At 41.7% G+C, this 25,047-nt stretch overlaps 1 protein-coding gene across 1 annotated transcript; it reads right to left on the bottom strand.

Annotated features, from left to right (window-relative positions):
* Positions 1 to 1,613: 1,613 nt before the first annotated feature.
* emc2 (ER membrane protein complex subunit 2) lies at positions 1,614 to 24,847 on the bottom strand. Its single transcript, XM_084027257.1, has 11 exons — positions 24,782 to 24,847; positions 23,835 to 23,948; positions 21,394 to 21,458; positions 20,319 to 20,404; positions 18,610 to 18,667; positions 13,802 to 13,887; positions 13,243 to 13,302; positions 9,801 to 9,882; positions 9,434 to 9,544; positions 7,641 to 7,745; positions 1,614 to 2,290 (listed from the first exon to the last, which is right to left on the bottom strand). The coding sequence occupies exons 1-11, from the start codon at positions 24,819 to 24,821 to the stop codon at positions 2,204 to 2,206; spliced, it is 894 nt and encodes a 297-aa protein (XP_083883383.1). The 5' UTR covers positions 24,822 to 24,847; the 3' UTR covers positions 1,614 to 2,203.
* Between the last annotated feature and the right edge of the window lie 200 nt (positions 24,848 to 25,047).

The raw sequence follows: 25,047 nt of genomic DNA, 5'->3' as shown, positions 1-25,047 counted from the left end.
TCTCCAGGGGCTAATCTCCCAGGGAATCCAGGATTATGGCCAGCACGAACAGCGAATCCCCTACACACGCTAAACTGAGCCAGCAGCTTAGTGAGGTTAGAGGGTTCTCGCCTCTTGTCTTTTGGTCCGGCTCTGCTGTCCAGGTATAGACCGACGAGATGCTCAGAAGCTCTGAACTATTGGGACAAAGGTCGAAAAGGGCTGTCGGTGAGCTGAAAGGCGTTCTAAACAGTGAGGCGATAAGTGATGCTAAGATTTATTCGGACTCAGGAGGGCCAACATGCTATTTTTCTTGACTCTACAAGGATATGTTTGGATTGCACAGCTGAGCACAAGGAAAAGATTTAACAGAATTCATGACTGATAAATGATGCGTAACCCACTTTTCTTCTTTGCTCAGCAAATCAGAGTTGCAGACAGGCTCAAAATAACATGACATACAGGTCAAGTTGAAGTTTAATGCATGGTGGTTATAGCCTACTTCCAGGTGCAAACCGTTACTCATTGCAGTCAAAAGGTTTTTTTACCCAAAGTCATGAGTTCTTAATCCAGACTACAGATGGCACTATTGCCTCAGTATGGCTGGCACTGCATACCAATACCTCATGATGACCCATCAAACTGATTGACAACCTTTATTCCCTTTTTACAAGTTCATAAATGACCTATACAGCAATGTTTGCATGGGAGCTACAACAAAAATGCTTCAATTCAAACAGCTTCCACCCTGTGAGTGTTCAAAAGGAACCTAATTTAGCCTCAGTCCTTTTCCTGTAAAAAATAACTCAAGTCAGTTTATGCTCAAACATCCCCTGGCTTTCATTGGTTCCGCCAGACTGGTGAGGCAAATCAAATGCAGACACTCATCCACTGACCAAGGCCAGAGAGTATTAGGAACTTGAGAAAACTGCTTTACACACTGCAGGCTTTGAGTTGGTGACCCCTCTCAATTTAAAAGCAGTCAAAAAAAACAAAATGAGCATTAACTCAACACTCAACTTTTCCATCAGTCAAAGAGTGAAATTATGACCCAGTTGCCACAACTTAATAAACAAAAGGAATCGGATTAACAGCTGACCCCGCACGGCCGGACGACAACTTTAGATAATCATCTGGATCAATTCAGATTCAACAATTACATTAAGCGAATTTGGGGTACAGCCGAGGAAATCAGCGCTGCCTCTCTAAAGTAAAATAAAAATGACTTTTCCCCGCCTGTCATGAAAGTTTCCAGATTCATGAATAATTTTTGTTTTTTTCCCCAAACTTGTGGCGTGTTAATTACTGGCAGCGTTCTCCGAGGCTCTCTAAACTGAAATGACAGAGGTGTTTTTCAGTGTGCTGAAGTTGGTTCAGCTGCTGTCCAAGGTAATTGAAAGGCAGGATTTTGCAGCTGGGATCACTGGGAAAGAAGAGGCCCCTTTTAATGCCCCTGTTGTTACCACTTCTGCCTTCATAATGACAAATGTCTCGCTCCTTCTCCAGGATAATTATAGCGAGTTCAAATATGTCAATAAGTGTCGCTGCTGGGTACAACGTGACTATTTCAATGTACCGATATCCGAAAAACATCCGACTAACCCTGCTGCTACAAAACACCCATTACGAAAATGTGGTGGCAATCAATTCTACTTTTATTAAGACATTTTGATAGATTAGACAAAAGAAAAAAACTAATTTTATTTGATAAAGACGTTTCATTTACAGATAGCACAGAAACAGTAAAGGACCTCAGTGCAGACAGGTGGGATCGCCACATCGTCTTCATAAATAGATTTTACTGTACAGCTTGTCATCTTTACTGGTCACATAGTTATAGCCTTGATGTGGGTGTGCTTATTAGTGATATCAGTGAGAGACGAACCCAAAAGACAGCATGGAATGGGGATGGATAAAATTATCCAGTCATGGGGAAATCACAGTTGGATTAATACTAAGTAGAACTTGTTAAAATAAATTGGATTACTCGGAATTTGCTATTGTAGGTTCCAGATGGGTGGGGGAAATCTTTGCACTTGAGGAAAACAAATGTTTTCCATTGTCCATGTCAAGTCCAATCAATTACAGATCGAAACTTGAGAGGATGAAGAGGGGAATCTGCAACATCCGGTTCTGGTCACCTTGTAAGGCTGTTTGAGCTGCAGTGTCGCTCCAAGTGGCTGTGTGAACAGGAGGGGAGAGAGGAAGGTGACGATGAGGGCATCTAGGACATGGTGATCTGCATGGACTCCAGCATTTCCTCTACCGCCTTCATGGAGCATTTATTCTCCTTGGTCCCGCGACCGGCCAGCTGCATGTGAGGGAAGGTGAAAGGCAGAGAGACACCGAGTGGGACAGAGAGGAGGGGAGGGGAAAAAAAGAGAACATCAACTTGTTAGATCTCTTCGCCAACTAAAGCAATGGGGAACCAAACACACTCGAACGCAGCATCACAGAGGCAGTGATAATCTCATCCACTCAATATAATGATTCACGGAGTTTACAAAGCAAAGAGCAAAAATAATCAGATATTAGATAGCACACAGGTCATGCAAAGTCATACAATATCGCTAAACAGCGGGGTTTTTCCTCAACTGTTTCATAAGTGTGCCTGTGAGAGCTCCGAAATAGGATGCCCACATGATGAGTCCACTTCCATGGCCTCTAGTACAGGAGTACATAACACGCCACTATAATTTCTGTACTGTGTCCACAGGGTTTCACAGGAAGTGCCGCAAATTATGATCCACAAGCACATCCGGGATTACTCATGCATGCACACACATGCATGCACTTCTTCTTCCCAATTAAACTTTGCAGCAGACAAGGCATCCCCTCGACAAAAAGCGAAGAGAAAGACAACTTCCTTAACCTTGGGCAGGGGAACCGCGGATGTAATAAAGGCCTAATTAACCTCAATTTACCCATATTTAGATTGACATAAATCTTTCATTCAAATTAAGTGAAATATATATTTTGCAACTAATGCCAGTTGATAAAAATAAAATGTGACATGCATCTTCCATTGTAGCCACTTTACGTTAAAACGCACTGTCTGAGCAACAATGAGATGTAAAGCAAAGCGTCACCATTATTTATTGTTCATGTACAAGTCAAAGAGTCAACAGCCAGGCTCGCAGCCCTGTGAGGCTGTAGCTAAATGCTAACATCAGCATGCTAACATGCTCATGTTCAGCAAGTACAAGGTTTACCATGTTCACCACCATAGCGTGTCAGCATGCTGACATTTGCTGATTAGAACTAAAGACAAAGTTCAGGCTTATGGGAGAGCCATTGGTTTTGCAGGTATTTGGTCAGAAACCAAGTACTGGACAAATATATTGACCTGATGATGGCGCCAGATCAAGAGTCTGGGGATGACCAAAGTTTTTAGAATTGATCCTGAGAGGGAGATGAACATCTTTACAAAATTTAAAACATTTACTCTGGAGACTGAGTTTAAGGAAAAGAGCAAATATATCATAACGTACTAAAAATCTATAATTGGTATTAAAAATGCTCAAATTAAATGTCATTATAACAAATGTATGACTTAATACATATAAAACACTACATATCAATCAACATTTAAAATGTGTAGAAGCACAGCAGCAACAACTACAACTACTGAACAGCAAAGGACAAGCAGGAGGCAACAGCATTGCGGGTGTCCTTTCAATTAATAGTGTTTCAATGCCGTCTCTGGACAAGAAAGCACACCCTGCATGTCCTCCAAGGTGAGAGATGAGCTCCTTGAGAGCGTGTGCACACTTGCTCAGTCAGAAGCACACACAGTCATTGTAAACATAATTTCAATACTTGAGACACACAGTTGGCTGAAGAAATATTGTGTCCTCATCTCGGCTTCCTTCCAAAACCATATACAGCCGCTCCTCTAAGTTTCATCTTTTTGTGGAGCAACACGGCAAAATGGACTACACTCACCCTGCTGTGTATGCTGTGAGGTATTTATGCATTCAACCTTTGGCTATGTCTAGGCTTCTACAAACAGGAACCTACTGTAGCCTAAACCTAGCCTATACTGTATTTCCATGGTTAAAATTGTTTTCCTTCCTCGTTTGCCAAACTCCATCTTGGCTAAGGTGTGCAATTGGCTACGTCATTTCCAAGTGTGACTCATTCTTCTAGATTTAGGGTGTGTGTGTGTGTGTGCGTGTGGTAGGGTAGCTATAATGATCAGTGCATTTCATTGCCTTGCTGCCTAATGCACCATTACCCCGGGCCCGGTAGTCAATTATCTCCTCAGCCTGAGGTGAGACCACCACATTAACTCCTGCCCTGTTCTACAAGAGTAGGAGCGGACAAGACAGCTCCACATCTATTTAGAGCAGCTGATAATAGAGTCATGACGCAGTGGGAGCCTGTGGTCCGTGACAGAGGAGCTAATCAGAGAATCTGTTTAGAAAGTTAGGGCAGGAGGGCAGGCCATGTAGGGCCGCTTTGAAGCCTTCTGCACCAACGAGCCACACATCTCCAGGTATTTTACATGTCAACCGACCCCACCGAGGTAATTACATTTCTTGTTAAATGGGCCCCGAGTCAGTCGTGACCTCTCGCTGACGTCTGCTCCCACTTGCACTCACCTGCCCACCTTTTTCTCACACTGAGGTATGACAATCACCAGGTACCAGAGCCTAATAAAAGTGGACGACTGACACGAGCGACGCTTTAAAAAGGGGCCATCAATCAGCGAGCATAAGCCCACAGCAGCCAGCAGCTGTCTGACGGAGGCCCACATCACAGCTCCCTTTTAAAGATCTCAGAAGTCATTTAACTGGGAGGTGGAGAGGCAACCTTAAACCATGTCATTTATCTTGTCTCACACGGCAACCAAGAAAACATCTACAAGCGCACATGTGCGTGTTGCCAGGCTTGCATACACATAGTGTGAACATACACACTCACTGCTGAGTTGAAATCCCAGCAACACCTTACTATTACCAGGCAACTTAAATAAATACAAGAGGTTGTAAAGCAGGGCAGACTCAGAGGGGCTGGCTGAAGCTCACATGTTCCCTGACAAAGGTGTGACCGAGTGTCTCATTATTGACACCAAGGGGTCCAAAAGTCCAGATTGTTTGGCCAGTGTGAGCGCTCCGTTCCGTACTTATGAACGGTACGCTTCCTCGGCCCCAGCATGCTTGGAAGAGGTGGCTTTGAGTACATGCACGGGTAAGCAATTTGGACATGACTTGGCTTAAATCGATAGGCCGTCCCACTGATTATCGCTCAGTGTTCTACTCGGATCCCCACCCGCTATCGAGCCGATTTATGAGTAGGACATGTAGGACACAGCGGGATTCTGGGTCGGGCTTGGGCTTCAGTGGTGTCAGCGGCACCAGAGAGTAACCGGACCGGTACATTTATAATAAAAATGCCACTGTGTCCAAAATCCGCTGCCCGCTCGCTCACGGCCGCTCATGCAGGCCGGGTGTTTACTAGAAATATGTGCAGACGTGACTGTCAGTAAAGTTTCAGTCGTGTTCTCTGTGTTGTTCTCTATTGTGATGACTTCGAGATGGCGGTCCTTGAAAACAACATCAAGCCATATGCGTGTCGTATTACGACATGATGACGTATGTACAACAGGCAATTGGGCCTAGGCCCGTTTGGGCTTGGAGCAGTGCGAGTGCAAGCCTGCCGTGCCAAGGCACAGATCAAATGGCCCTGGTGTGAGTGTAACTGTTAATGGATACATATGCAGGAAAAATATGTTCCAAAACATATAAATGGTGCATAATATAAATCCGAAAAATGCTAGATCATATACAAAATGTTGTTTTGTTCAAAGTGTTCATTGACAACAAAAAGTGTTAACACTTTGTGTTCTGGGCCTCTGATTTATGATAAAAAAAAGTGAGCAGTTTGAGATATTCATCTTGTCCCCCGCCGGGATCAAATACCTTCTAAGACAGCACGGTAAGGTCAGCAAGCGTAATGATCAAAGTGAAGAGTAGTGTGGACAAGACATCAATAGAGATTTGACTGACTTATCTTCTAGACCAAACCACCTCTACATTTTCCCATCTGCACACATACAAGGTGTTATCCTAAACAGGAAAAGCTGCACCTTTTCAGTTACGACATTCCACTTGAAACCTAAACCTGACAGGAACAAGTAAAAGCTCTTCCATGACACTTCTACAAGAGCTCCAAAAGAGAACTGACATTCACCGTGACGTTACTCACATGCACACATTTTCCAATATAGCCGTCATACTTGTCCCAGTACTCGACACGCTAAATGTGTCTATAAGGCAGGACAGCTGAGTGTGGTGAGACAAGGTCTTTAGGGGCTCAGCAGGGATCCTCTCTCTCAGCAGGACTCACACATGCTAGCAAGGAACCGCTTATTACATGTTTAACCGTTGATGCCCAAATAACCAACACATATGGCAAATAAGATTTTTTTTTTTTAAATATGCTTTTCCATTTACGTTGCTATGACAACAGCCTAAATCACTTTAGTGATACCATGTGAGGAGCTCCTCACTTTTTCCTCTCCTTGCTTTGCATGCATGTGCCGATAGTCATACGTGAGCACACATGCCCACACAAAGTCCCATCATTTATCTACCATGTATATAACATCACGATCATCCTAGCCAAAAAATTTGCGATTCACGGTAATATCCCAATAATCATCAAAATATGCAGAAAACTAACACTTTCCATATTTTTACTGAGTCACAGATAAAAAAATAAAAAAATAGTGAACATGCTTTTGAGTGAAAAACAATCAAATAATCTTAAATTAGATGATGATGATTCATAAGGTCTCAATGCATAAATCAAGGATAATACAATCAAATTAATTTATTTTCGTATCCTGTATTTTTAAATCAGGCTCGTTTTTTCACAATGATACCAAACTAGAGAGCTTTTTTAAGTTGAAATGTATTGAGCATCCCTATTGGCCACCACTAATCATATTTAATTTCACCCCAATTCAAATATCAATGTGTACTTAGTTACTGAAACACAGCAACTGAAGAAATTCATTTAAAATGTATAATTAGGCTTGTGAATTTGCTGGGGACCTCCTCGATCAAGGTCAAAGGCACTTAAGGGTCACTGACCCTCATTCGAGAACCACTGATCTAGACAACTCTCTGCTACAGTTTAGCATGATTGTGGTCCTTGGAAAAGCAGCCTGTGGCTCTGCAAGAAGCTCATCTGTGAGGCCAGGGTGTGGAATAAAGTCTTAGCAGACGTTGTGGTCTTAAATCAACACATTAACAGTAAATGTACCCAGACACACTGAAAGACACTAGGGTTGTTATTACAACGCTGCAAGTCGGAGGCATCCTTTAGGATTGCTGTGCATTCTGGGGTCATTTGGTGGCAGTGAATACTTTTCACATACTATGCAAATGAGGGGATTTCTGGATGTCTGGATATTGTGTGCAAATAACCCATGAAAGCTAAAACAAAACAGAAGAGTCCTAAGAAATATGATAAGTGGCTGTGTCTGGCGGAATGAAAGGGGGATGTGGGAAAAAAGTTTAAAAGATTTTCTTCAGTAGAAGACAGAGGCACTATAGATATGGAGGCTAGACAACAGTAATGCAGATAGTGGTAAGAATAACATATAGTGAAGCTAGATTATCAAGCCAAATAACAAGTGTAATGTGACTCACCTTATATGCTCTATTTATTTGAGCGGCAGCCCAGGCAGCGTACTTCATATTGTCCTTCTTCAGCTTGGCACTAACTTTTGGACTGGCAGCGATGTGACTTGCAGACTAGAGGAAAAACAAAAAACGGGTGTCCTTGTATCAAAACTTGGTGAAACAGCAATAAAAGCGTAATTAAGATGAATATGCAACCACTCTTACCATCTACCACTCCACTAGTCATTGTGGCAAAATAAAGAGAAAAAACAGACGTTGGCCTGATGACACAGGAGAAATCATTTATGGGGAGGAAAAAGTGAGCGTTTTAATGCTTCATACGTAAATTGTCACTTAACGGGGCCTAATTTCTCCAACACCATCGATTCACTGCGATGAAAGGACCTTATATGTCTTTTTCCTTTTTTCCTTTTTTAAACGGCGCGCAGTGAGAGGAGCACTGTGTGAATCACGGTCTCTGCCTGCCCCGACAGCTCCCCTCCGAACCACAAATCCCATGTCTTTCCCATGTTCCTGCCATCATCTCCACGCAGCAAACCCCAGAGGGCTTACCCTGCATGCACTTCAAAGCCCTCCCTACCAGTGTGCTGAAACTTTAACTACACACCAATCAACCTGGCCATGTTTTTTCTATCCAATGGTTTGGCTTCTGTATTTTTTAGTAAGCACTTTCTTTATTCTCAACTCAAGAGCAACCTTAATTTAGCTTATGTCAACCTAGACAGGCTATCCCCGAAACAGCATGCACCATTATGGGGGGGAATCCCCATGCAAGTGCCGTGAGTAACCAACCCACAACCCAACTGTGGTCAGTGCTACCAGGTCCTCTATCGGAATGACTTAGATGGCGTGAGGGTGGTGAATGTTTCCTGTCCTTTCACTGAACTTCTTGCACCTGTCAAGATCTGGACCACCAAGACTTGCTGACAATCTGCAAAACACACTCTTAAGACAGATCTGTGACTTATAAAGAATAAACTTCCACTTGAAGTATCCATTAAAGACCAGAGTGTCAACGGATGACTTGTCAGGAACCCATACAGGGCCTGCTCTGTCTCCATACCAACATGAGCGTTAACAGAAGTGAATGTCGTGGTTTTGACCCTGCCCTGCACCTCCTGTACTCTGGCTACACCTCTGAGCAGTTTCAGAGGGTATGAGCTGCTGTGAGGTGTTTTGACTACCTGAAGAATCCCAGCGCAGCACAGCGGAAAACACTGGGGCTCCCTATGTAAGACCTGTTTTCCCTCTCCACCTTTTATTCCCTGCACCGCTTCGTTTGTGTTTTTATGTCAAGTCTCACTTACATGATGCATTGGCACAAGCGGACAACATCCTGTTTAAACAAATATGTAGACGAAAGGGCTGTTGGGCCAAGACTACAATCAAACTGGTACCTGGTTGGATAATTTGCCAGTGGCAAAATGCTTGCAGCAGTTGTACTTCTTTCTCTCTCTCTCTCTCGCTTTTCTCTTCTTCTTTTTTTCCCCTCCAGGAGTACTTTATTTATTTATATCATAAACATAAAAAGGTTTCGCCAAAGGGGTATTATTACTAAAATAAAGATCTCCAGAGGGGCCGACTTTTCCAAGGCTGGAGTTCACCGTCTGAGTCAGCAGCGGGATGACCTGTCTAAGAGCCCCTTTTTTTCGCTACCCCCAAAAACACACTTACACACACACATTACAGTTGTGCTGGACACACTCAGTGGCCAGCCTCAACCTTGACAAACCACAGAGTTACAGTTTTTTTGTATTTTCTTTCTCTCCCACTTTCTCTTCATGCAAGGCAGTACTCACCATGTACAGACCAAACAATGCCCTCATGTTTCGGTTGTTCAGCCTCAGCGCCTGGGCAAAATACTTCCTGGACAGCTCCAGGTTTTCCAGCCCCCCTTGAGTGTACTTCACCTGTGCGAGGAGGCATTAAACACATCCAGTAAGTTGTGCTGAATGGCAGCTTAAGCAATGACAGCATGACATCTGAACAAGCAATGCATGACAACCTAGTGTAAACACACCTCCTTTCATGAGCCTATATTCCCAATGACGTTAAGTATGTGTCCGTGTCTCTCGGTTTTACAGAGAGGCACCATTCACAGGGAGCTAACATTCATTCCACAGTTTGCCTCCATGCTTGATGATGTACATCGAAGCGGGTACCTACCTCAGCGTACTGCTCACAGTACAAGTGATTGTGAGGATTGGTCATCATCAGCTCCTCCAGACAAAATGCGGCTTTTCCATAGCTGTGGAAATGACAAGAAGAATAGTAAGCCAATTGATACAGCTGTGGCTGTGTCATCCTGCAGCTTGCTCAACTGTGAAGCACAACATCAATGCCCAATAAATTTACAGGTATAAATCGCAACCGAAAACTACATGGGGTACATTCAGTTTACATATGGACTTAAAGCCTATGTTGTGAAGATCTGTAAAGATCCACCACATGACATGACGTTTATTTCCAGGCTTACTGTAAAGGTTACTCAGTCCAGACAGCTGGCAAAGGTAAAAGTCTATCTAGTGTGGTGGTGATTCTCCCTCCTTTGGGGACATTGAGTATCAATCCTGTCCGTCTGTGTGTTTTTTCAGCCTTTAATGTGTAGTTAACTACCTTCCTGAGGTCAGCACTACAGTAAGAGTTGGCACACTGTGCCTATACTCAGATGAGATCACTTCTCAGCAGCAGACTGCTGAGCTGTTGACCTCACACTAATCTGCTGCTACTCCACTTCTCATACACAGTTTCCCCTTCACAGGCCTAGGCCAAGACGAGCTACGATACAGTATATCATCAAACACAAAGCCATAAAACATCTGTACACCTAACAAAACAGAAGCCAATGCACACAGGCCAAGGCAAAAGTAGACCTACCTACAGAAAATGGGGCTATTCTGGCCGTCTATCAACACACCCAAACAAAATGAAAAGTTAACGTAATTCTTTTAATGCCAAACTTTAACTTCTGAGGCAATGCCATTTTTATTTGCAAGATCTCAAGATCCTTTTTGAACAATCCTGATCAGTTAAAAGAAACACAAAAGATCACTGCTTGCATCAACAGACTTCTACTCTGGGATAGCTGGGGAGTAATTTCACTGCTTGTGAGAAACTAGGGAAATGCTAAGATGTTTCGTTTTGTCCGAACCAAAAAGGCCCGAAACCCATCGGTCTATTTTAAGTCTGCCATGGTGAAGCAGCTGAAGGATTAACAGCAAAGGAGGGAGAGGAAGGTGGGGACAGAGAAATAAAGAAATAAACAGGGGGAGGGGGTTTAGGAGGACGGGGGAGATCAGAGGGCTTGGAAGGTTGGGGGCTGCTTACAATTACAACTTCCTCTCCATAAAGACTTTCAGATGTGCTCATGCAGTGGCCGTGGACTGCACTAGAGCCTGCTCCATCAGCCCTCAACCAGAATCTTGTACCAGAGCCAGACCCTTACCTCTTCTACTCTTCCTCTAAGCCATCTAAACCCACCATCAACACGCTACTCTCTACAGCCATTACTGAGCTCACTCTTTACCACAGTGCTTGAGCAAGGTTGTAGCCACCATCAAGCGCGAGACTGTAAGAATTGTATTTGTTTCTCTTGGAGGCTTGTAAAAACCATCGGCAGTGGCTTTCCCCCCATTTCGATACCACATTCTGACTGCATATAAAGACAAAAATGGATTCAGACTGCGCAAAGTATGTTTAAAAAAAATATTACTATTTATCCTGTAATTCTGGATGACCAGTCCAATTTTGTCAGTCTCATAAGCTGGGTCAGAATGACAGCCAACGGCTGATTCCGACACTGGCTTTGTGCAATACTTGCAAACAGACAAAATAATCTGTCCAAACACCAAGGGGCATAAGGATTGTATTAACAGTGTCAACTCTGAGGCTATTAATTTCGTTTTTAATGTGTTAACACGGATGCCTGCTGCAACACTTACAATGGCAGTGCAGAGACACACTGCTTTGTTTATTTTTAGCTCCCAGGGTGTTGCGCAGTGAAGGGAGGAGAGTTTATTTCTCTTCTGCGCTTCTCCATCTCCCTCTGTTTTCTCTGGCTTGGGGGGGTGGGGGGGTGGGGGGGGTCGGGTGAAGGAAAAGTGCCACCACCTTCTCCTGGGAATTTCACAGCAAGTGCACTCTCTCTCTCTGCCCCTTGCTCTATCCCTTCGGAAAAGAGTGGCGATAATGCCTGGCTATCCGGAAGAGGAGGAGGAGGGGAAACAGGGAGTTTGTAACCCAAAATAAAGAAAACAAAGAAAAGAAATTGACACGCCTGTAGATAAGGGGCTGTGGGAGTGAATGGTGTGATATTAGAAGTGTTGGGATAAGCTGGGAGATAATCCGCTCACCCTAGGATTTCCTCTGGCTACTACAGCAATAAAGCCTCCCAGACAAAAGCATGAAATATCCAATAAGTAGCCTTCTCACCGCACTACACATTCCTGCTGCAACAGCCCTCGTACCAGAGCAACCAAGCAGTCATGGAGTCAGCACGCATACACGTATAAAAGCATAGGTCAACTACAGACACTGCTTCACTAACTTCTGAGCCCCAGACAATTAAAAGGAGGGATAAAAGGTGACACAAACAAAATCATTTTTTTTCTTACAATGCTCTTGTCTGTCTGGCTGCTCTCCTTGGCAACTGAGATATCAGCAGGAGGCCAGGGAGCCTTTTTGCTCTCATATGTAGGAGAGGGGGGCTTAAGACTAAAATCCTATTAAACTACTCTTATGTGACAAACATGGACAGGGCTCCATTCAGACCCCTGGCTGAGTTAGGCATCTCACCGCCTTCCATTGTGGCCAACCAGCGGCCCTCTGGATATCAAGCCATCAGCTCCTTTTAAACTGACAAATACATCTCAAACATGTGCCTACCGGAAGCAGATTAGTGGTTTCTGAGGTACTGTTTTATATGAACAATCGTCATTAAAAGGAAGAGCTCACACTAAAATAACAACTTAAAACACAACAGACACACCTCAAAAATAGTTTTCAGAATACATACATATAGGATGTTTGGACCTATGCCCTTTTCATTTTGCCACTGTGAAATTCACATTCAAAACAGTCTTTTTGGTGAAGTAGAAGTTGGTTATCTTGTTTTAACTGATATGAAGAAAACTACTAGTTTCTTTTTTGGTTGTGCCCTTATTTTATATATTTTCCATTTCTCCCTTGTTCTTGGGATCAAAAAGAGCTTATTTTATCCTCCAACAGTGAAAATCAAGCTTCAGTTTACCCTCTACAGCTGGTGAAAATATCTTGTTGGAATTATCCATTGGCTCACATGGGTTGTGGGTCACAGCATAACCACAAAGATGCAAGCTTTTTTTTTAGGTCAAACCTGTATATTAGCGGTACATGATGGAGAAAAATATGGCCCTCCTGTCACATATTGCAGTAGGCTACTCCTGAATGGATGCATTAATACAAAACGTTGACTCAACCTTTTCCAAGATGCAATTTCAAAGCTTGATAACATTTCAAAGCAATGTTGAAATTCACACTTGTTCTATGCCATTAAAAAGTGTACACTAAATCATCCTTGGGGATAAGCCTAACTGATTTTAGAATACAGTGCATAAAAAAAAATATTTACTCGTGTTCGTTGATGTAGAGCTCTGACAACTCATGCCACGCTTCTTGGTCGCCAACAAACCTGTAAAGACAAAATGAGAATAAATCCCCCCTTTCTCAAACTATTGTACAAGTATAGAAATATATAATCCTTCAGCATTAGTAAATAAAAACATGGCTATTTAAGAAAAAGAAAAAAACAGGCCTACTCCTACAGGCCTTAATCAGAGGACTCGCATAAGAACAGAGCTCTATTAGCGCACAGACAGACAGACAGACACACACACACAGATGTCCATTATTCTTAAACAACTAATAAATATTGTTTTTAATGTAATGTTCCATTGTTTTTCTATATAAAGCTTAAATATGAGAGTAAGACGAAAAAAAGACATCATGTGACGATCAGACGATTATATGAAAGAGAGTTCTCCAACCATCAAGATAGGAGGAACCGTTTGCTGGCATTTCATGCACAAGTTGTGCCAGCTCAATTGAAAGCAAACTTGGATTTTAATTAAAATAAAAGCCAGGGGAGGAGGGGGTGCCTGACCCTCTAGCCCTCTTGTAGAAACACTCACTGCTCCAGATACTCATTGAGCTCCCGGACGGCTTCAGCGCTCTTCCCCTGGGCCTTCAGTATGGAGATCTTGCGCTTTCTTGCCGCCTGTAGAGCAGAGAGTAAACAGGATTAGAAGTTCAGCTCCTCAAGTGTTTGTCTGAAGGGGAAGAGAGGATGAGTGAGTGTAAGATTTGTGAGTTTAAGTGTGTACATTAGCGTCTTTTGCGGTGAGCAAAAACCTGTTCCAAATTTCACTGTGAGGCTGAATCATTTCTGTAAGATGAATCAGCACTTCGGTGCATTACAACAGCAGCCACAACAATAAAAGGACAAAGACCACTGACTCTTGACACTAACCGCTAGTTTGTCAAGTTTATTCATATTATAGCTCGGAAATTTAACTGAATATAAGCCTCCCAAGACATAATTGGTGATAGTCAGTGGCCATGTCCAACAGAAGATGGACACACGAGTCCATGTTTGGGAACAAGCTCAGTGGCTGAGATAAAGCGATGAGTCATAATCTAACCTAACCAAGTGTGGAAAATGGCAGATTACCCCAAACCCCAATGCTTGTCTTCCTGCCGGCACGGCACGCATCTAGCGCTTCACCAGCCCAACTGACATCAGCTGAAAATTGCTTTCCGCTTCGTTTTGATGTTGGAGTGACCTTAAGGTGGATTAAATTCTCATCAATCTGAATTAGAAAGTATTACTCCTTCTGCTCCGACTTTTCCAAATGTTATACTCCCACCAAACCCCATCGTCCTTCTTTTGGTAGTAAGTGAAAACCTTAACAAGAGGCTGCCGCTCCATTCAAAGCGCACTGCCCCGCCACAGCCTATTTTATTTATGGACTGGCACTTGATTGAGTAGGGCTTCCTCTCCTGCACTCCTAACCAAAGGCATTGAGGGCTGTGCATGAGTCATATCTCAGGGGCTGTAAATTTGGGCCTCTTCTGACACTGCCGTCACAAGAAATCCACTTATCCATCAAGCTGCGACCTGCAGAAATACTGCAGCCTCAACTGACGAGCAATATTTTAACCTCTCAGAGGAAAAAAGCATGCAGGCAACAGGTCAACTTGATAAAATAAAGAAGGATTCCAACAACAGCGACACCTTCTACATGCACCACAATGTAGCATTTAGGCATGGGACAATATGAAAATGTCATATCACAAACACTTTCAAAATATGAACAAATAAAACAAATTTTCTTAGTGAATGTAATAAATCAATCAAATAATCCTGAAACCCGATGATCATCATGTGGTCATCCTGCATATTTTCTCTTCTGTACCATGATGGAGAGCAAGACATCTTTTTCAAGGGACTCATGACGATATTAAAAGTTATACCAATAATGGAATTTCACCAATATCAACTTATTGTGTTTTAAATCCTTTATCGTCCCATCCCTAGTATCTTCCCTATATCTTATTCCCAAACACACCGTTTACATCTGAAGTGTGTATCTGAAGTGTGTCTGAAGTGTGTATTTTTGTATCAGGGTGGTCTAAAGGCAATTTGAGAGAAAATGATTAATATGTTATGAAGTAATCAAGCAACAATGAACAATGAAAGGTCAACCCATTCTTTCTTCTTTAATGTCCTCTTACTATAAAACAAAAATCACACTATTTTACATCTAGTGCAATTCTCCAGAACTAGTTGACGATTCAGGAATTTAAACTCACTTCTGACTCAATTACAAGCATATGGGATCTTTCCTCATCCAATATCGAAAAGGGAAGCAGAAAAAAAAATGTAACTAACACTACCGCAATGTTGAATGTGGATTTTTGCACTTGTGCACACCCGCCATCACCACACCCACCTCTCTTCTCTCACAGCTTTTTTCCCCCCTCTTACCCAGATAAAGAACCACTTGGTGCTCAAAGGAACATATGGAAGTTGGTAGCCCAGGGAGTCACACAGCACTTTATTAAATGAGAAGCAATTCCAAACCACTCCTCTCACTCCTCTCTAACTAATGATCCAGAAAAACCTGGCAGTGGGTCTGATCCCTCTGTTGTCGTGATTCTTTTTTAATTAGTGCTCTGAGGAGCCCTTAGGAGTGAGGACTGGATTATTTACATCACTCCTGGCTCTTTGCTCTACCTACCGCAACCTCCCTTTATAATAAGAACCATCACAGCAAGGGTGGCACACCTAGCACTGTACACACTTGGAATTGGACGGACGAAAAAAGGCAAGAAGGGAAGTGATTGAGTGAAAGACGATTCCATCCAAGTATTAAGTTCCTTGGTGCTGTTAAAGGTTTGTTTACATCTTTACATAGCAGCAATGGAGGCATGATTATGATCAATTACACTCAGTTACGAAACATGTCATTATATTATCTGCAAGTCAAACTTCATTACATTTGTGAATATACTTCGAATTCATGCGGTCAAACCATTCTGAATTGGGGCTTTAAATATAGATGACTTGACCCAGAAAAATATAATCTCATCCGACAATGAAAGTGTAATTGCATATGATTTTGGGACAGTGGCTTATTTGTATAAATGCTAGCTTTATATATCAAATGTAATTATATTAGGGTTTAAAAAGAGTGTTGGAATTCAATATTAATGCCATCAATGAGTCCATGCAATGTTAAAAAATAAGAAATGTGTGTATCCATGTACACAAATGTTGTGGGCAATGCATAATCCAAAATAATCACAAGAAGAAATTAAAAAAAAGGTGGAAAAAAATGCATTTACGCACACAGACAAGAATTTTGCCAGATCATTGCTGTAGGTATTGGAACATAGCAAGCAATGGAAGGGCTAAGAGTTTGAAACATTTTTTGGACGCCGCCATGGCAAAAAAAAAAAAAAAAACCTTGAGCAATTTTTGTTGATTCAACAATTTTGGTTAATGGGTACCACATCTATTCCACAGCCTGTAATTACAACAGCTCAGTTTCCAATCTCTGCTTCGCATGCTGGGATGCCTCGCAAGTCTTCCTTGTGGTCGCCAATTTTCCGCCATTTCTCAGGCCCATCCCCTGCCCGATTCTTGCTGGAGAACACGAAGGGAGGAGATAGCCCTCACCCAAAAACAGGTGACATAAACTATGCAATCCTTTCATCGCTCCACCCTCGCAACTACACCCAAGTACTTCAGGACGAGGATTGTGGGGAAAAAGATTTAAGGTTAACATCCCAGGGACAGAAGACCTATTTGTCTGTTTTGTTCCATTCCTAGCCCCGGGTTTGACTGACAGCCTATGCTCACGAGGGTGGCAGCATCCAGCATGTAGATTCCAGGAAACAGACCATTCCCTTTCTGAGGATGTCCCTGGAATCCCCAGAAGATCTGTGCCATGAGGTTCTCATGGATTTACAACTCCCATTGTCAAAACAGTGGTCAATACGAAAGCAATTTATTGCAGAATATGCCAAATGTTGGAGCAACACCCCTTTTGTATGTGAAAATGAAAGCGTTTACAAGAAAATAGCGTGATTTGTGGCCTTTACTCCGCTCTTGTGTTGGACAATACAATCAAAGTATTCATTACGCATCCCAGTGTTATTTTCTCATCCCACATGGTACGGATCAAGACTTCAGCATAAATAATGAAAGTAGACCATCATACCAAAGTTTTTGTTCATCATTTGTGTCGCCAGAAATGGGTATGCCATGAGACTTAGAAATTCCAATTAGGGCGGCTGACAATCCTTCAGTTGTTGGTCCTTTGGCATTTGTTTTAGTTAGCGTCACTATTTTTGAGACTATTGTTGAGACATTCAGCCTACCTCTTGCCTTGGAAATAAGTATATCCCGTGACCCAACCATGCTTTAAATTGCCCCTTAATAAGACAGAGATGGTCTTGATAAATTGAAGTTGCGAGTGAGGCGTGGTGGCAATTCCTATTCTGTTATGCCATAGAGAGCACATGCAGGGTGGGGTGCATCTGAGTGACTTAACAATTATTCCTTTTTTTCAGACGATGTGAAGAATCTTCACATGGCATCCAAAACACAAATGTCTATGGTGTTTCTGTAGCATTTTGCCAGCTGAGAGAAAATGTTTAATATGTCTAAAGCGATCCATATGTCAGCATGGCACAGGGAACTTGTAGAACATCTTTGGGGTGAGGGGTATAGCCAAAATAAATAAGGTCATGGTTTCTTTTGAAAACCCTCGAAAAGATTTATTTTCTCACATGGCCACATGTCCTTATGGAAAGAATTAACAGCAGGTACATTATGTTTTGGGTTGGTGGTGTGGGATTGGCAGAACACTAGCTAGACATGCTTCTGCAAGTCATTTAACAGGAGATGAATAGTGCATTTAGTAGATAGCAAGGAGAGAGCTTCAGTGAACTTAAATAAAAAAGTTAATTTGGGTTTGTCTGCTTTAATGGCATAGGATACAGTGGACTTTGCACCTGAAGCCAGTAGATGGCAATGAAGAAGGTGGGACAGGAGCTCAGCCATGTTCACTCAGGGTGGGGATCTAAAAAGGTCCAGTTAATCACCATCTTCAAAGGCCAGACCTTTATTTACGCTTTACTTCCACCAAACACGTCTGCCACTGACTAAGACCATGAATCAACCCCCCCTCTCCCCCCCACCCCCATCCATGCAGCCCCCATCCTCAAAGACTTTTCAGTTGTGTGGGTGAAAAGCTGATGTGCACTGTGGTTGAGGTCATAGAGGCTAAAGGGACTTTAACTTAGCAATATCACCCTGCTAATCACCAAAGTGCCTCAGTAGATTTAAAGACCTCCAAAAATCTGAGAACACAAAATGAAGCATCATAGTATGCTAGGCTTTTCCCTTTCTTTCTCTACTTCTAAGTCTTACCGTATTGGTGGGGTCGTCTTGGAGAATGGCATCATAGTGCTTGCTGGCTTCATCGTACCTTGAGAGGGAGACGGGGGGAGAGAGGGAGAGAGGGAGAGAGGGAGAGAGGGAGAGAGAGAGAGAGAAATTCGTTTTTTAACCAAACCCAGTCCCCAGTCGCGTAAAATTAGGCGGTGAGGAAATCAAACACAGTTCAAGGTAATCAAGTTTCTGTATACAGCATGGCAGGTTCCTATGATTACAGTGAGGTTATGCAGAAATCAGTGGTGATCTAAAGGAAGAAATAAACACTCATTTAAGTTTAGGTTGCTGGTCACACAGCCGACATTGTGAGAGGCTTATATCACTTCACAATGAGTCATGAAATCAATACAAACAAAGCACTGTTTTGAAGATTGTATTTTCATTTGATTGTATCCAGTTTGATTCACCTTTAAACAAAAATTAAATTGCAGCTTTGACATCTGCCTAGATCCACAGCTAAGTTGTTGGTTCAGTTGTCCGTCTCTTGGCCCATACATAATACCACAACACACACACACGCATGAACCGGATAAGCAACAATATCCGACACAGCGCTTGGACTGAGCCCACATGATTCTGTTTAAACTGGAAATTTATGAGCTGTAAATAGCAAATCATACGGTAAAGAAATCTGGGAATAGAAGGTATGTGCACTTCACTTGTCATGTCATATCAGGCGCTGAAGGATGATTTTCGAATATTTTTTTCTATTAGGGGCAATCTGCAACGCTGACGTTTTAGCAGCCAAAGGCAGGGTTCAGTGATCAGAAACTTTCCCGCCCACAGCCTTCAACAGACAGAAGCAACTCTGGTTCCCATTAGCACTGAGAAGCCCCACTTCCAGCGCTGCTGCTTCCCTCACATTCACTTTATTACTCAGCCACACTTTGGGATATTTCAGATGGCACCAGGCGACCACTCACGAGCCACTTTGATTTGCTTTATTTATTTAGGAACCGTGTGTGTTTGTGTGTGTGTGTGTGCATGGGTGGAGGGGAAGGGCTTTGCTGTTTGAAGCCAAGTCATTCAAGTGTAGCTCTGTCTGCTGCCAATTAGATCCCAGTGTGCCGTTTATTTAATCTGACAGTGCCGAAGCAATCACTCTCAATTATCACATAAACTCTGACATAACCGATAAACCAGCAATGGTGATCTGGGTGGGAAATGTGAGAGCGGTAGTAAACAGATTGGAATAACCTTACTTTGCACAGCCTAAAGTTTATCTTTCTTGCTCATGCTCTATATTCTGTTTACTTTTCTTTTTTTAGAAACTGCAGTTTCACAAATAAAACATCATTGGAGAGAGGGACAAAATAAGGAAACAACGGAAGAATAAGAAACCAGAGAAGATTAAGGACCCCCAGAATAACAGTAGGATCCGACCACTTCCTTCCCGGGAATCCCTAACTCAGGCTAAAAGGGCCACAGGACTACCCAGTGCTGAACCTTTCCCTTCTCCGTTCCCCTCAACTCAAAAAAGGAATGCAGGGTGATCCAACATAAACACAACCTACCCCACACACACACATACTTTACTTAACACACACCCAGACCATTGTACCACTTAGGATCTGCTTAACAGTTTCTCGCCCTCAAGCCTCCCAAAAGTACCATACAAAACAGTGAGGCTGAGCTTTTCTTTTTTGCCTCTTTAGCTTCTGGAGCTTTTGGTACACGATACTTACCTTTCCAAAGCTTCCAGCCTCATGCCCGATAATCGCTTCACTCTGTGGCTATCTGGAAACTGCTTCCTCAGTTCCTGTAGACAGGTCTGCAAGGATGTGGGCAGAGGAGAGAGACCAATTACAGTTGGCTGTAACTAAAGTTTGTGTTAAACTCTTGCTCTCACACACGTACCTCTCCAGATACAAACGCCCGTCTTGAAAATGTAAGATGTTGCCTAAGTTTCAGCTAAACAATCTGAAGACTGACTAAAATACAGAATATAAAAAGGCCAATTCCACAGTCTCAAATTTGAGAATCTTTTACTACAACTGTATCCTAACCAGTAATCAGACTTGCTACTATAAAAAGGAGAATGCAGATTATCTCTGACACTTCCTCATCTACACAAAGCCTGGATTTGTTTGATCACACAGTAGTGACAGAGATGAGGAATGTTTATAATCACATATGGCATTATCCTGAATGAGATGAAAAGTCTGCAGTGTGACCCAAAACATTATCCATCAGTTGAAGGCTGGTCCTTGTGCTTTTTTGCCTGGCAGTGGGCCTGGATGGCCAACAGGCAACTAATTCCAATGACCGAGTACTGCCTTTTCTGTACTCAATGAGTCATTCTCTTTGCCAGGGGAGTCGTTACATCCATACTGATTGGAGATTAACCATTTCAATAAACGTGATCTCTTTTTTTTTTTTCATCCCATGCAGATTTTAACATTTTTAGAGCTATGACTATTTCAAAACGTGAAGTAAAAAAAATAACCCTAGGATGGCAAATAAATCCTGAGGGGGGAAATATGTTGAACTCCATAAATGATGGCCAAGTTCAGCTAACACTTGAAGCATGCTTCTCAACTCATTTGGTACACCCTCTAATTCCAACTCTCAGCAAATTGTTTTTTCCAAAGTACAGACAGAGTAATACCATTTGGCCAAATAAAAATCAGATTTTCACATTTGGCAGAGGGGGTTCTGCAAAGCAGGAATGACTGTGAGAGAGTGAACGATGGCTTTTGAAGCTCTAGGGCGTGCGAGGAAGAGTGGTTAAAAAAAAAAAAAAAAAAAAAAAAAACTTACCAGAGCCAAGTCGTCCCGACTGCAGTCCAGTGCTGCAATCATCACCTGCTCATAAATAATCCATACTGGGCAGAAGAGACACAGACAAAGAGGACTGTGTTAACGCCCTTTCCATTCCACTGTCTGCTGTAACGTGGTAAAATGATATATTGAACTGTACACTTGACGTCCTTACTTACAAGTCTGTCCCCAACAGCTGCACATCATCGAGTTCATTCTAAGAACTTTCCCATTTCATTTAATATGTAATGCTACATCTACTTTTTTCTGTAATGAGTACATTGAAGATAATGTTCAAAACCCATGCATTCATTTAAAACTTGGACAGAACTACAATAACTATAATAACTACAATAATACTCATCATAATTATAGGACCATTTCAAGTAGACGCCCTTGTGTAAGGCTTAACAGACATGATAGTCATTTCTCCACATTTAGTTGGTAATAAATTACTAATTCAATTTCAGTAATGTTACATTAAACGTGCAACATTAGAGGAAAATAAGTTGTTAGGTTTGTTATGATCACTTCTCAATTTGACCCTGCACCCCCGCTCATGACTATAATGGAGACATGGAAAAGGTAAGCTCTGAAGGTATCGAAGGAAAAACAAGATAGTCACAAGCTGGGCAGTTAAATCAGAGAAAAGCTACGTTTTATTAAAAAGACACATTACTAAGCTTGTTGAAAGAACTGTTGATGCTTTGTGAAACCAAAGTAGCTGACCTTATGTTTCTGTAAACGACACGCTGTTTCTCATCCCTCACTCTGGGTAGTGTGACTGTGGTAACAGTTACTGTGGTTCACATGTCAGAACCACACTAACGTTTCAACAATTTAATGTGGTTGGGTTAACAGCATTATGTGTCTGTTTTCACTAAAAACGTAAATATCAGTTTCAACATAGGGCCTAAACACAGTATACAATTTATTTGATCAGTGAGAGATCTTAAAGCATTAGTGATATGTCCACATAAACGGTCTAAATATCCTGACAATTTCACCGCAAATAGAATTACTAATGAATGTTTACATTACTTTTGGAAGGCAATTCAATTTTGAATCCCCAGAATCTTCCAGTTATATGTATTATACTTGGAGAACATGGTGTTGAGCAGTCATTAATACGTACAACCATTACTTTAACATGTTTCACTTGGTGGATAGCTATAAAAAATTATTGAATATGTTATTTCAGTCAGTCAACTGTAACATTATGACATACTGACTAATAGCCTGGCTACAGCAGCAAATTAATGGAATAAATACTACTTGTTAAACAGATAGCTCTGACAAGCAAACTGGACATTTTCAGCCAAATAAACACCCCTTGCTAATTGAAAAGAATCATAAAAACCAAGTCCGCCCAAAAACTGGCAGGTTATGCCAAAACAAACACATGCCTCTAGTTTTTCTTGACTTTAATGATTCCAACTCTGGTTTTGATAATTGCCATCTCACTTCACAGCCAATTTAAGAGCTGGTTTCAATAAAACCATGGCCTGTTAAGTGTTTATCCACCTCTTATGAGGACTGTATGAATCCTGATGACTAGGGGAAAAGGGAGACTTTTAAGGGGTAATGCAGCAGGACAATACTTTTGTAAGGGAAAGTATGACCTTTGATATATTTAAGGTAAAACTCCTGTTTTAATAAAATCTTGTGACCAACTGCAATCAACCATTTTCCATAAATGTCTCTGTCTTTGCTGTAACCCTGGTTATAATATGTAAAGAAAATATTAATATTATCCTTCCATGCTTGTGCAATTTAAGTATTTTACCTTTACCCGTAAAATCTAAAAAATAACTGTTTAATGGAAGCGTTTCTGAGATTTCTGGTCTTTGCATTTCAGTTATGAGTATGTCAGTGTTTTCCACATCATAGGAAACCTAAGATCCTGTTTAGAAAAATCTATCCAAAAGAAAAATGTATACCACAAAAGAGAGGAGAGAAGAAAATCCAGCTAACTTAAATCGCCCACTTAGATCAATCATATCTCACAAAGTTGTACAGATGAACCCACAGTCAATAACATTAGCCTGGCTGTTTTTTACAGAGGGACATTCAGTGGTTTTCAACACCACAGAGCAGAAGATCCACATTTAAAAAAAGTGTTTTTAAACTTTGAACAGACCTGCAGGCTCATCTCTTACTTCTATTATATAGCGTGAGCATTGCCACAAGGAAATGATGACAAGCTCTCTGTTATTACCAAAATAGTGGGGTGTTCCCCCTGCCGAAACAAGTTTGTCATAAAGGCCACTATTTTCTCTACTTCAGTATGTCGACATTCACCTGTCTAATGTTATAAAATTAACTGAAGAGGGGCATTCTCAACGTGTTGCCTCATCTGTCTGAAAATAACGCAAAAATCGGTGTGCAACTCTGGGTACGATATAAAATCACGTACTGATTTATTTAGTCTTGACACTTACCGTCATCTCCCAGTTTAGATGAATGTTCACTGATCAACTCTTCACCAACATCCACAATTTGTTCACTATTTCTGCTGTTGTCTTCTCTCCATTTACGCAGCTTGTCTCTCATCTCTGTGGACAACATTTTTAAACCATAAGCAACAGTTTCTACATAATGTATCAAATCCAGTCCTTTAACTCTGGGAATGTGACTATTTCTGGTCGTTTCGTCTTACATATGCAATGCACAAAGAGTGTGAATAGCAGGACAAATTAGGCTTCACTGCAATGTGCAATAAGGTTTTACATGATATATCAGTTATCTGAACTGTGTGGATGATGGGACCGAGATTCATGGGGCTAGTTAGGTAGTCAATACATTTAACGAAAATTCAAATGATCGAATTAACAAAGCAATAAGCACAACTTCTACTATGTTTGCGATAACGTTACTAGTTGATAGGGTGGCAACAACATTACAATTCCGGTGTTATTACAATGCTAAGTGTTTCGCATAAACAGAAATCTATTGCAACGTAACTATAAGCTATAACGTGAGCTGACGTTAGCCGGAGCCATGACTACGACTAGCGAGCATGCTACAGACGTTAGATTAATACAGACATCCTTTAAGACTCATGTCTTACATATAACGCGTCTTTAGCATAAGTAGCAACTGCATCGAGTCCGGCATTACCAACAATAGATTGAGCCGATACCGAAGTAACGTTACTGTATGGACCCACTGTATAAATTAGCACAATACGTTAGCTTACCGTGCTAACTAGCATTAGCTAACTCTTTTACACGGCGACCTGTGAGCTCGTATTTCCAGTCTGATACAGTGACAGCTGACTCCCATGGTCTTGCACTGGACAAATACCAAGAAAACGCCGAATGCCTTCGAAAATTAAAAACATGCCCCAATGTCACTTGAAGAGAAACAATTTTATCTTTTGTCTTACCTTCCCAACCCACATCGTACATTTCGGATATCGACGCCATCTTTTCTCTTTTGACAACATACGTCGTGATACGTCATGGACTTGCCAGCTATGGGCGTGCCTGACGTTGCACATGAATAAAATACAGTTCACGTTTTTTATTTTATTTAATAACAATGATGATGATAATAATAATAATAATATTGTCATTATTATTATTATGCATAATGATAATAATACCGTAGTAATTATTCTAGTAATGTAATAATAATTATGATTGATGGGCA

The sequence above is a fragment of the Eutrigla gurnardus genome (assembly GCF_963514095.1).
Source record: "Eutrigla gurnardus genome assembly, chromosome: 14".
NCBI lineage: Eukaryota > Metazoa > Chordata > Actinopteri > Perciformes > Triglidae > Eutrigla > Eutrigla gurnardus.
This window is presented reverse-complemented; position numbering and strand designations above follow the sequence as displayed.